The 13,979-nt window shown below is 41.8% G+C and overlaps 1 protein-coding gene across 20 annotated transcripts in view; it reads right to left on the minus strand.

The window, feature by feature from the left end:
• The window catches only part of KCNMA1 (potassium calcium-activated channel subfamily M alpha 1), a 771,897-nt gene that overhangs the window by 217,765 nt on the left and 540,153 nt on the right, over nucleotides 1-13,979 (minus strand). For all 20 annotated transcript variants that reach the window (XM_056113556.1, XM_056113555.1, XM_056113550.1 and 17 more), the window contains exons 12-14: nucleotides 13,254-13,336; nucleotides 9,610-9,679; nucleotides 3,049-3,204 (exon numbers count right to left, since the gene is read on the minus strand). In XM_056113556.1, the coding sequence (XP_055969531.1) occupies nucleotides 3,049-3,204; nucleotides 9,610-9,679; nucleotides 13,254-13,336 (309 nt within the window). The remainder of the gene's footprint in view (nucleotides 1-3,048; nucleotides 3,205-9,609; nucleotides 9,680-13,253; nucleotides 13,337-13,979) is intronic.

Here is a 13,979-nt window from a genome sequence, read left to right on the forward strand (position 1 = left end):
TTCTGTGTATGATATGTCATCACAGTTTGGTTCCTTTGTCTTCTCTTAGCAAGGGCAGAGTACAATGTCTTCTGCAGAGCCAACAAACAGACACTGTACCTGCCCAAGGCAAGAGAAAGAGTGAGCTCACACTTCTCCTTCAGCTCCCAGAAACACTAAGTGTTCTCAAGGGATCAAGTGTTGCCAGAGCCACATCCCCTCTCTCTCTGTCCTAATAGGCCTGTCGGTCCCCATGGAAGTGCTGATGAATTCTCCACCATAGACCATGGGGAACACTGGGGAAGGAAGCAATTTCTGTAAACAATAATCCACTTATAAATTCCTTTTTCCATCTGTCCCCCCAAATAAAAATAAGTGCAGGCTTTGTGACCTCCTGGAATAGGACATAATATATAAAACATGCCAAGATGAGCACATTATGGTATTATTATGGCCTAAAAGAGACAAGGATCTGGGATTTGTAGTGTAAGCACACCAAGACAATCTCCTTAATCATGTGTGCTTAAGGCTGTGAAGGCTACCCCTACTTTAAATTAAATGAATGTATATGTGGAAGCCCTCTAATTTCCAGGTCATGTGCCTTAGCAATTCCAACACAAAGACCACGTTAATGTCAAAAGACCATATTCAGCGAGCTATCTGTCTTCAAACATTTGGAAGTTGGCACTAGTCTGAAACAACATGGTAACATGACCCTGGGAGAGAAATATGTTTTCAGTTACAAGAGGGCCCAGCCCAGCTCTTCCTAAATAGGAACTTGGCAGTGGGATGAGTTGGGCTGAAGGGGATGTCCTTGGCTACAGAGGTGAGGCCCTTCAGGGTCCTGAAGAAAGTTGGACAGAATTTCTCCCTGCTGGTAATAACACTGAAGACTCAGAGTCACATTTGTTATATTAATTTTCTTGACAGACAGCTTGAGTTACCATGCAGGCACCACAAAATCAAAACATACCCATGGCAAGTACCCCATCTGTGGCAGGGCCTTGCCAAGGCCCATGTTGCAGGAACACAAGGAGGTAAAGCCCAGCTCTTTGGACCATGTGCTCAGTCCTGTGGGCAATCCCCTGCCGGATGAAAACTCTAGCATTTGGCTGAATGGGCCAGAGGAGCGCTCTTGGTGACAAGCCTTCATCCGGAGTCTGGTCTCCTTGCACTGACTGCAAGAGCCCTGGAGACACCAGGGCTACATCTGGTTGTCTGTCTTGTCTGTGCTAAGTCCAGCCCAACAGACCTCCCTGTCGCCTCCATTATGTCTACACTCAGTTTTGTCCTGGCAGGGTAATAGCTGCCTGGATTAAATATGTTTCCAGGAACACACGGATCCTACTTGTGAGTTACATCCAGGCCGGAAGTTGTGTCAGGTCAAGCAGTTTGGGCATCCATGTGCACAGAAGAGTTTTTGCTCAAGTTATTGCTAAAGTGATTGATGTGGCTCCAAAGCAATCTGTTCTCTTCCATAGAGTGATGCTAGCTCTCTATTGCCGACTAAAGGTAAATTAGGAGGGCACTAAGGGAGGGACATAAGGAAAACAATCCTGTTCTGAGTGATGACTTTCCTTGTGGACTTCTGGGAGGGCATCTCATGGAAACAGTCGATCTGCTTTCCCATTCTCCCCACCACTTCTTCCCACTGCAGCCAAGGTCATTTCCTCAACTCTACCCAAGAGCCTTTGTGCTGATGCTGGATGTTCCAGGTATGGTGGCCAAAATCTGAAGATCCCACATCTTTGAATTCAGGGCTCTTGGCCCCCTTGTGAAACCTCCTGGTGACATACTACCGATCCACCACATCCACTGCTAATCCCACCACTGCTACTCAGGATAGGAAATGTCAATAAATGTGTATATAACAGGAAAGGGCTGGAGCGATAGCACAGCGGTAGGGCATTTGCCTTGCACGCAGCCAACATGGCCGACTCGAGTTTGATTCCTCCACCCCTCTCGGAGAGTCCGGCAAGCTACTGAGAGTATCTCGCCCGCATGGCAGAGCCTGGCAAGCTACCCGTGACGTATTCGATATGCCAAACACAGTAACAACAAAGTCTCACAATGGAGACGTTACTGGGCCTGCTCGAGAAAATCGATGAACAGCGGGAGGACAGTGTTTGTTATAACAGGAAAGAGAATGCAAGTCCAAACCCTGACCTAATTGTCAGCAAGGTCAAATTATCCACGGTCCATCCTAACTATGTAAGCTTTACCTTGTTGTGTTACCAGGACTGTCAGAGTTAAGCCTAATCCAGGAACAAGTGTTTGTGCTGTCAATCTCTTGTGATACAAAAGCTCCCTCTAAAAGGGAGACTGTGCCCACAACACAATATCCTGGAAACATGATGTCCCTGGCCCGGCCTGTAAGGACAGCCAAGTCTTTCCGAGCCTAAATTAGTCCTGCAGGTAGGAGCCATCTTGAAGGATTGGGCAAGACTGTTCATTCAGCTCTGTGGGGCGGACAGGCTGACAAGAACATGAGCATATCCAGACCGCCAGTCTCAGGACGCGAAGGGCACTGCTGCCAAGGACTTGGTTCATCATTTCACTTTCCATTCAAATAACCATGGCATGTCAGCCTTGCTGGCCTCCTTGATTGTGCAGAAATAAATAAATGAATTATGTTGTTGGGGTTTGGGCTTCGGCACAAACACATGGTCTGCATTTATCCGCACAGTGAGAGGTCCACCAGCCACTTGATGTAAAAAAGCAAAATGATAATTCTTTTCTTTAGGCGCTCTGGTGCCATATGGAATGTATATAAATCATATTTTTGTTTTAACAGCGGAGGCTTTGTTGATAGATAAACATGTGGTTTATCTAAAAAAAGAGAGGATTGTGCTTTGAACAATCATTTAATGGCCGTGGATGTGCCAAATAAAAATAAAAACATAATTTTGAAAGAAGTTGGCTGTGTGCCCAAATCTGTAACAAGGAATTTCTCCTTAACCAAAGTGGATAAAGCCCCTCGATCTGTTTTGAGTTTAAGCTGTGCTCTCTACTCAACCCCACGACAAATTGAATCCGGGGCTAATATGCTCTAATAGGACAAGACGTTACCTTTATGAATGACCTCATGGAGAAGAGGTTGGCGAGCATGGTGGAGAGGCCTTGGGCCAGGCAGCTCTGGGCTATGAACCCCAGCTTGAGTTCTGCAAGGCAGATTGCATCATCACCCTCTTTCCAATTCCAGCTTGGAATGTTTAGCAGATGGGCCTGTGTAAAGAAAAGCAGGTATGAGACCTTACTTTGTTAAATGTTTGATTGTTTAAAATCACTTTGGGGAAATGCAACATTGCCCAACCACTCAGGGTCATCTAGAAGCATCCTTTGTTCCCCTGATCTGGGACTAGTGGTGGATGTTTTGATCAGTCTCTTCTACTGGTCAGAATTCAGTCTCTCTGGAACATTTCTTTTTCACCTTCCAAGCTCAAGGCTTCCCCCTTGGGTTTCTCATTTAACCAAATAGAGTCTAAAGAGAATGTCCTTTTGGTACAGAGATTGCATCCATGCTACTAGAATGTCTGGCTAGGTCGTTCATAAGTTGACAACTTGAAAAGAGTATAAGACTGTCAGATGCATGTGTATATTTTAGATTTATTTTCTATCTGTCCCTGTCCCCAATGATGAATTAATAGCTACCATATTTGAGCAGGTATCAGTCAACTGGAGGACTTGAGCAAACATAAATTCCTAAGCCCTCTTCCAAAGTTTACAATTCAGTAGACATGGGTTGAGTGGTAAATTTGGATTTCTAACAAGTTGGAGGTCTTGCTGTTGCATATTTAGGACCACACTTGGAGAAGCACTGCCCTAATCATCAGACACATCAGAGTGCAGATGTGCTATAATCTGCTGCAGATGGGCTGATTCTATTAAACAATAGGTTGGACCCTGTGATAAGGACCCATAGACTTGCTCATCAAGTTAATTTCAAGTGGTAAGAAGCAAGGAATCATAGATGTTATGCAGAATTATTTTTTTAAATGAAGATTAAAAAACTTTTCCAGAGTTGGTAAAATAATCCAACCAGATAAGAAAAGGAAAAATTTAATTTAAAATTATTAAATCTTAGAATGAGAGAACCAATCTTGGAGGAAGAAATGAGGACAAAGAAAAACTTAGTTGTATGGATAACCAAATATCAGTCATGTGACAGAGTATGAGAAATCCAAAACTTGCTTGAGAAAAATGGTCTCCAGATAAAAGGAAATGAATTATTTTTTGTACTGTTGGAAACTGGAAAATCTTGTTTCAGGCTACTTGATTCAGCTGTAATTGTCATACTTTAAAAAGGGAAACTTATTATGGAAATAACTTCTAGAGAAAATGGAAACACAAAGGGCATAGGACAGGTGAGGACTCTGGGAAATACCATCTGAAAAATGGTCAGGAGACCTAACAGTGTTTATGCTGATGTAGGACCACACTGTTTTGAAGATCTCGGGTGCTGCTATGTGAATAAGAGAGATAGGTTTCCCCGTTTGGCTTGGGACTGGGGTCAGGGTAAAGTGGAAAATTAGGACTAGATGGTATGTACTATGAGAAATAAGTTTTGGGAGCTTGTTTTATACAAAACTTTCTATTTTTATTTAGTGTGATGTGTGGGGAGGGATTTTGGCCATACCAGGCTATGTTCAAGGGCTATTCCCAGCTCTGTGCTGAGGAGTGCCTTTTGGTGATTCTCAGGACCCATAGGAGGTACTAGGGACTGAGCTAAACATGATTTGGCTGCATGCAGATATAAAGGAACTTTCTAAGGAAGTAATTTGTCTAGTAGTTTAAAGCTACTTTCAAGAAAGCAAAGTCTTTGTCCCTACATTTTAGAATATGTTTTCCAAGTCCCAATATAAAGATTTCTTATTTTGCCAGGAGTTCAAATGAGAAAGTTAAGGCCCAAACTTTATGGCCTGAAAGCCATACTTCTCCCCATATATGAGCAAACACAAGAAATACCAAGGAGGACTCCTCTCATTTTCAAGACAATAAAATGGTTGTAGTTGAAGGAGTTGGAAGACTCCACTGTGGAATTAAGTTCAATGGCTCCAAGTTCTGCTTTCAGAAAAATCCCTCATAAAATTCCTTCTTGCAAAGTACAATTAGTTGTGTGACAATCTTGTGAGCTCTAACTCAGTAGTCTTTACTCCTGGGAAAGATGACCAGAACCTTTCTATTGGGACAATGTGTGTGGCCACAGAAGATGGAACTTTCTATCAAGTTGAGTATCAGAGACTTTCCCTCATCAGACATTTGATTCCAGCAATTAGTCTTGCTGTGTATCCAGTTTCTCTTCTTCTCTGGCTTAGGAAGGCCACTTTTCCCCTTACTTCCCTGACATTGTAGAAAATCTATCAATCTAAATGAAAAAAGACTCATTTATATTAACATCATCTGAGAAGAATGATAAATTAAATCTAAGTAATGAACAAGTAAATCATCAAGTGTGAAAAGAGATTTGGGTGGTCCAAATCCCAGACAGACGCCACAAAACTTTCGTGGCACCTTCAAGCAAACAAATCCTCTTCAAGAGAGTCTCTCATACTCATACTCCCATGTGTCATTCAGTGTATGAAGTCCAAGCTTTTAGGTCTTGGGTCCTCTCCTGTACCCATCTGGTTTGAGTTCCTCAGATATATTTCACATGTTTATTACACAAGAAAGTCAAGCTTGTTTCATTTCTCGGGCTCCCAAGGCTTCATTTCCTTGACTTATCCTATCTTCTTCCATTTCTGGGTATGAAGCAAGAGAGAGATGCCAAAGGCTGGAAAAAACTCTGCATGAAACAATGAGAAGAGATTCACCAGGAATTAAAATTTTTTATTTCTGGTAATTCTGTCCTGTTTTCAGTCAGAGGAATTTCAGTAGAAAATGTCAGCACTAATGCAATGGAGTCTAAAGCCAAATCCTCTCCACTCTGGAAAATCGGAAGACCCAGATCTCAACAAGAAATGTGAAAAAAGTACTCTTGGGAAATAAACTTTAGTTCTGGTTCCATTTTCCATTACTTAGACAACTATGGGAAAGTCAGTGTGAGGAACAAAGGTCATTTCATATAAAACATTGTATCACCATATGACAGAATAGAATCACAGTGGGATTCAAAGGATTCAAATGGAACTTAGTTTCTGGATCAAAGATGCTCACCACTGCTTACTAATGGTTCTTATTTTTTAATAGTCTACTATCAAAATTATTAGGAGTGACATTTTTCCAGCAGGCCATAAATTATATTCTTCCTACAAGATCTTTAAGTCATTTATGCTCAAATTAGAAATATTCCTCATTATCTTTTCCCCCCTCTATATTTAGAGGTGAAGACTGAGGGTGTTTCTTTCTGTAAGTTCTCTAAATATGAACATATCACTTTGAAGACCATCATCCCATATTTGAAGTCTACTCTGAGGAACTACAGTTGGCCCAGGGGGTTGAAGTTCCATTAAACAGGAAGGTGGAAGTTGGCAGTTATTAGCTCACTGGCTGCTAAGTCCATGAGACATACCCACTAGATCCTCAAAGATAGAATTTAAATTCCCAGTCTAAAGTGACTTTGGGATGCACTAAGCATCAAAGGAGATTAAGTCGAATGATGGATGTTAAAGCTCTTCTAAGGGGCCATAGTCATAATACAGCGGGTAGGGCATTTTCCTTGCATGCGGCCGTCCCAGGTTTGATTCCCAGCATCCCTTATGCTCCCCCAAGCACCACCAGAAGTAATTTTGAGTTCAGAGCCAGGAATAACCCCTGAGCATCTCTGGATGTGACCCAAAAATAAAAAAAAAGAAAAAGCTCTTCTAAAATCATAAGATACAACAGTAAAATCCGAGATCACTGTGATAACAAGTTCAGAAGCAATATTACATGGAGAAGAGCAAGCAACTTCCCCATTTTCTGCTAAGTTCTATTCTACCAACCATTGTTAGGCCACTTGGGAACACAATTCTTCATATTTTTGAGTCCAGTATTAAGGTATTAAATTGACTGATAAAGAGATAAGTTTACACACACATATCATGTTCTTTCCTGAAAGCAAGATTTAATGGCTGGAGATTGCCATTAAAACTTGGGTCATCTAACTGTGGCTTAAGAGAAAGTGCCGGGAGAGAAAGAAAAATAATATTGTAAGAAAAGATAAAGAGGCATATTGGAAAAGTAGGTAGGAGGAGTATCTTAAGAAAATGTGTGAGCTGAAGAGACAGTGAGAGGGTTAAAGTGTTTATCATGTATGCAGTCGACCTGGGTTCAACCCACAGCACCACAGTGGTCCCCTGAGTCCCTCTAGGAGTGATTTCTGAGGGTATAGCCAGAAAGAAGCTGTGAGCACCGCCATATGTGACCCCAAAACAAAAAGTGAAAAAGAAATAAATAGAGGGAGGGAGAAGGGAGAGGAAAAGAAGAAAGGAAGAGAAAGAAAGAAAGAAAGAAAGAAAGAAAGAAGGAAGGAAGGAAGGAAGGAAGGAAGGAAGGAAGAAAGAAAGAAAGAAAGAAAGAAAGAAAGAGAGAGAAAGAAGGGAGGGAGGGAGGGAGGGAAAAAGAGAGAATAAAAGAGAAAGAAAAGAGAAGAAAAGAAAGGGAGAAGAAAGGAGAGGAAGGCAAGAGAAGAAAGGGAGGAAGGGAAGGAGGAAGGGAGGGAGGGAGGGAGGGAGGGAGGGAGGAAGGAAGGAAGGAAGGAAGGAAGGAAGGAAGGAAGGAAGGAAACTGCAAAATTATAAAACTATGTGAACAATGTCCATAAGGAATGAACTGAAAAATACTGGGTAGACTTCTGGTCTTTTTTGAAGATAAGATAAATTAAATCATCAAGCAAAAAGATCTGTATCAAAGTCCCTTGAGCCTTTACTAATACTACCAGTGCAAAACCTCATAAATGAGTTTGCAATAGGTTGGGTGATTTTAAAACAAAATACATTTTAAGTATAAATGAGCTGATATCTTCATCACTATTTTTGAATATAGAGCAGAGCTTTGGAAAAATCACTCAGATTTCTATGGCCATATAAATAGTGACCAGGTACCATCTGTATTCTGGGTCTGTTAAGCTACATAGACTTTGACAAGAATCACATAGTTGAAATACTCCTTAATCTTTTGAATATGGTGCATCAGTGCTTATTGGAAAGAGAAAAAAGAAACTGACGTCCCCATCTAAACATATAACGTTAATTTTTCTATTTCCAACCAAAAATCTAAACAACAGCTTAAAGAACTCCCACATTAAATGAAATTTCAAATCACAAATGAAAGGAGAGTTTGCTGCCTCAGAAGCTGTCACCAGCTGCAGTCTTTTTACAACGAATAAAATTTACTTCTCTCTACAGAAATGATTATCCAAAAAATGCCTCCAGATTAATGTTTATTTGTTACCAAATATCTTCATTTTGTCTCCTCAGTGTCAATATGACCTTGGGTTCCCACCACAAAACCCACTGGCTGGACTGCAACCTGTTTTGCAATGCAACCACCTGCCGAGAGCTGGACAATGGCTGGCACTGGACAGGGACCTGAGGGGCAGGCTGGTGGCCGACAGCAGGCTCCACTCGACAACAGCCTTTGATGGGCCACCAAACAGCAAAATGGGGAGCATGTGCCAGCAATTAAGAAATAATGGCATGGCACTGGTGCATTTGGCAGAACCGTGTCTTCTTGAGTCACCTGACAAGCCTAATTCATAGGGAATATGGCTTCTAAGATGGGATGTATGCTCACTCATAACCCAGCAGGGAGTTATTCTGTTCAGACTAGACACCTGGTTCCAGGTACTGAACAGCCTCTGGTTTGGATGCCTCATTATGGGGATAACCGTTCCATATCAAACAGAGAAAGGTGCCACCTTCCCTCCCCCAAAGCTGTTTTCTTGGGAATTTAATGACCAGCTGGCCAAGTGATTGGACACTGCCTGTGAATGAGAGGCTGGACTTGGGTATATTGAGACCTGATCACCCAGGGAAACAACATAGGCTCAAACATTTGTTTTCTTTCCAAATTCCCTTGAAAACTGTAACACTAGGAAAATATTCCTTTGCTTTTAATTTCTGGATAGCTGATTTCCTGAATTCAGTTTTACCAAATTCTCCATTTGAAGTTGAGATATGTCCCATATTCTGTTCTGTACTCTGCCCAGTTTGTGCTCATTTCTCCAAGTTCACCTGGTCTCCTACACAAAAGTCTTCATACTTTCCTGGGACACTTGGATTGTCCCTAAGTGCTGGACAACACAAAACAGGACTTCTTTCTCACCCCATCCATGGGGAGGGGTTCAGGTAGGGTACGGACCACATAATAGGTATTTAATATATCTTGAAAAGAATAAATAAAGCACACAAAGATAGAAGTTGGGGGCTGGGTCAGCAATGCATCAGTATTTCTGGATCACGAGATACAAAGAGGCTTCCTGAATGAATGATCCGTATATGAAGGAACAACTCTCCAGGGACCAACAACAACAAAGAGGTGTTTGGACTGAGGAAATATCCTGGAAGGTTCTTACCACAGCAATTTCTTCAGAATGTTGAATTGCATGGGTGTGTGTGAGCATACATGTCCATGTGTGGGTTGTTCTGACCAGGAGAAAGATACAGCACCTGGATTTGCATCTCTAAGCCTTGACTGGCTCCCTCCACTTACCTTGTTGTGGTACTGCAGCATCTGAGTGATGATTCTTATCTTCGGATGGTAGTTCTTTATGGAGATTACTCTGTGAAAGAGAAAAATCAAAGCTGAGGCAAGGTCTGCCTTACTCTCTTGGAGCTTGATGAGAAATTTATTTTGATTATCTCCAAATGGAGAAAATGTGGGGCCAGCAGTTGGGACCATCCAGAAGAGATGAGGCATTGGGCCAAGTTGAAATGCATTTCTATCACACCACCCACATTTCACCATCACAGTGCAGTGTGAAAAAGAAACCACACAGCAGCCACAGATGAGCGTTTAAGGCCTTAAAGAAAGAAGGGGCCCTTCCAGGGTTTGGTTATGGCATGTGAGTGTGTGTGTGTGTGTACTGAGGGTGCAGAACCTGGGGCATGGCTTACTGCCTATATAGTCATCTAAATAAATCAAACTCAACTTTACTTAGGGCCAAGAGATGTGTGCAGTCTCCCAGTAAGACTAGAAATAATTTGCTGAGTCCAATTCTCCAAGTTAACAACTTGCAACAACAATGACAAATCAAACAAGCAGTCTGACGAATGATTCTAATTGTCATACACATGGCCACGCTCACAAAAAAAAAAAAAAAAGATTTCTAAGCTGGCTTCTTAGGCTGTGATCAATGACTCAGCTTCCAATAACTAACAGTGTCTAAAGGATGGCTTTAACATTGGTTAGCAGTACATGCCAATGCTTTATGGAGGTCACGATCTCATAGAAAAATTTCCTCAAACTTCTTCAGTCCATATCCCCAAGGTACCCTCTTCCTGTCCTCACCCCAACTCTCACTTCTACTCCCAAGTGTATGACTGCTAAATGGGAAGGATCAGGGAGCTGAGCAGTGGAAACACCTGGATCCCAGTCCCAGCTATTGTGCTATGAACTGGGTGACCTTCAGGAAATCCCTGGGCTCTCTGTGACTGTTTCCTCATCTGGACATTGGGGGCAACAGTACCTGCTTTATTTATTTCACAGGCTTGGTATGAGCAGCAAATGAAAGACCAGATGTGAGAATGCTTTGAAATCACTAAAAGCTCCCTCTATGTGTGAGTTATGGTTTTTGTCATTCCCGGCTCTGTCAGAGGTGACATTGTACATTTCCTTCTATGACAAGGAAGGCTAAAAAATGGAATTCCACAGTAAGGCAGACACTCCTCCTAAGCCTACCCAGATATGCAGTGTGTCTACTCTGACCACCCCCCAACCCCACTTCCCACCATGAACTCTGCTAGCTTCACCTTTATGTGTGTGTGTGTGTGTGTGTGTGTGTGTGTGTGTGTGTGTGTGTAAACAAAGAGAGAAGGCAGCCAAGGGTGGCTCTGTCTAAAAAGCCACCCCTTGTGAATGTAGAAAATGGATCACACAAAAGCCTCTCCCAGCAAAAATTCACCCTGGCTTTTGCACCTGAAGGATTTCACTTTGTGTTTGAAAAAGTGTTATGTTGGCCCATGCTCATTATTCAAGGACTTTGAGTCTCTGTCAACCCTCTGCATTCAGTCAACAGCTTCAGCCAGTTTTCTGCATTAGCTCATTTCAAATGGATCTTTGACATTTTAATTTCAAAAGAGGCAAGTTGGACTCATTAAACTAAGGAGGCAGGAGGATTATACAAATAAAGGAAAGACAGAGCCCATTTTTAACCCTGAGCTTCCCATTTCCCTATGCCTGCTTGTGCATAGTTCTGAGCTCTGGTCAATAAAGGTTTAATTACACATCTGAGAAAACCTTTGCTGAATAGCTTTTATGTTTGGGCATCATAGTGATGACTCTGGTGACCAGTAAGCCTTCATATTAACCCTACTGCAATCATAGCTTAAATAAAATATTGTGATTGAGGGAAATACCCGTTTCAAAGCTATTATATTCATTTCAATTATTCACTGAATTTTTAGAAAATTGTTCAAAGAAATTCCTGGCCCCAAATTTCTCTTTGGGTCAACACATTAAGCTGCTTCTTATTTTTCTTTTTTTCTGTTGCTTGAAAGTTTAAAGATAATAAAGCTTAGTTTTTTAAGAGTACAGATCTACCAAATGACTCAAAAACAAGGTAAATGGAATTCTAGTTCAAACAGGGTCAGTCAGAGCACTCTTAGCCCAGACCTTTGTAATCTCATTCAGCAGTGACACATTAGAGGATGAGCCCAGGTGTGGATCAAGTCCCCACTCATCATCTCCCTGTAGCCTGGCAAGACCTGTGTTTCCATGTAATTGGTTTAAACATGGGCACTGTGCATTTTGCCAAAGAAAGCCTAGTGGAAGAACACTGTGCCAGATGTTGCTGCCAGACACAAGATGATGGGGGAATGACTTGCTCCTCAAAACAGGTGGGAGGGATTTCCCCCCACCTCACTGATTGGAAAGCTCATGCCCATTGGGGCAAATGATAAAAGTAAAGAGAAGGAGATGTGAGCAATTGTAACATTTCCAAGGCAACTTCACAACCGACCATCTCAGGTAGATCAATGCCCAGAACATTGCCGAGACCAAGCTTGGGTGGGAGGTGAGTCTAGCTAGATTGAATGGATGGCTGGTCACAATTAGACATACAGCGGAAGTATAAAACCAAAGTTTTTCTTGACTTATGTTTATCCACAAGATTCTCCTTATTATTCCTTCCCAGATTTCTTACCTAGTCAGCGATTTATACTAGAAAAACAAAACACTGCAAAAGAAATTTAACTTCCAGAGAAAAATGCACACATTTTTAGGCCTTTCATAGTCACAAGATGCCTGGAATATGGTTCTATGAAAAGAATTAAAGTAGAACAATTTTCTTCTGGAAAAAATGACAAAGAAATAGGAGTTGGGCAAAGAATGACATCAAATGGACATAATGTATCTGTATGAATGGCATTGGGAAAAAATGTCCCTCAAGTAAATGTTCTACAAAAAGAAACTGGGGACAGGCTTGCTATCAAATCGGTTTGATATGGTCTCTCAAAGCATTAACTTTGAATTTCCTGTTAGAATAAAAATTACCAGATGACATTTTGGTTAAGAAAACTATATCAATTTGGAAAACTATTTGATGTAAGATAATTGTTTCTACTCCTCTTTGGAAGACGCCAATCCATGTTCTGAAGACATACTTGGAGAGAGCTAACATGGGGCTTTTCAGCTTTGGGGCTACTGACATTTGAAGCTGGATCATTCTCTGTTACAGAAAATGGGTTGATACCTCATGGCCTATTGAGCAGTATGTGGGCAGCACCATCCTCGGTTATGACAATCCATAACACTTGGTGGGGAAAGTGGAGTAACCATCCCTTTAATATAACTCAGGTCTATTTCCCCTTCAGAAATATGGTCCTGAGTTTCCATCTGTGCCCTATCTAAACCTCGTTCCTTTCCTACCTGTCTAAAGTATCTCAAGCACAAGACCAGTGGTGAGACCCAGATCTCCAATTTCAAAGGATAAACCTCCCACTCATGAGGTCTTGAATCATTGACCTCTGCATCCACCACAGTCTCAGCTACCCACACCCCAAAACTTAAGTGTGGGACAAGATATGGGGTGGCTTATGGGTCAGAGAAGGGATACTGCTCTGCAGAGGCTCAAAAAGGGGCAAACATGTGTGACAAAGCATACAGACTAAGGCCTCCCCCGCCTCCCGGAAGTTTACCTCATGATATTGGAAGCATCTTCAGCATCCGGGTCAGCGCAGTACTTATTGGCAAGGATTAGGCAGGCATCTGCTGACTCTATCTAAGACACCAAAGGAAAAACACCAAACATAAACTTAAAAATAGTCATGCTTGGTTGCAGTCTCTCTCTGCTGACAGTTCTTGGGGAACCTGGTGCTTTGCAAGGGGAAAAAAAGAACTAATCCCAGGAGATTATAGTTTTTGTCAAAAGTGTAGGTTGTAAGTTCTTGTTATGGTATAAACATTTCATCTTGTTGCTGTTGGAGGGAAACAACATGTACCTTGGTAATTATACTTTTCATTTTGCATAGTCGCTTACATGTAAGCTTTCCAGATTTCTTTAAATAACTAATTAGGCCTTTCAATTCCTCGCTGCCTCCTTCCAAGCTGTCTGCACAATTTTCCCCAATTTTCCTGGTCAGGAAATACAGGAAGGTGGGCTAAATCCTCCTCTCAGGTTGGCAAGGTAACTGAGTGGCTGGGTATTAAGAAATTTAAACTTGTAAATCCTTCATAAATTCTTTACCACATCTTCAGTAACTGTGGAAAAGAAGGAAATGAGAGCTACAAATCAGAGATCTGCTCAGTAATGTTTTCAAGGATCGCTCAGATATTCAAAAAGTGTCAAAGCTATGTGTATGAAATGTCATATCCCTTATGACCCCAAGAGACAACCCACTGACTTATCTAAAGATGAACCAACC

The sequence above is a fragment of the Sorex fumeus genome, unplaced genomic scaffold (genome assembly GCF_029834395.1).
Source record: "Sorex fumeus unplaced genomic scaffold, SorFum_2.1 ptg000020l, whole genome shotgun sequence".
NCBI classification, from domain to species: Eukaryota; Metazoa; Chordata; class Mammalia; order Eulipotyphla; family Soricidae; genus Sorex; species Sorex fumeus.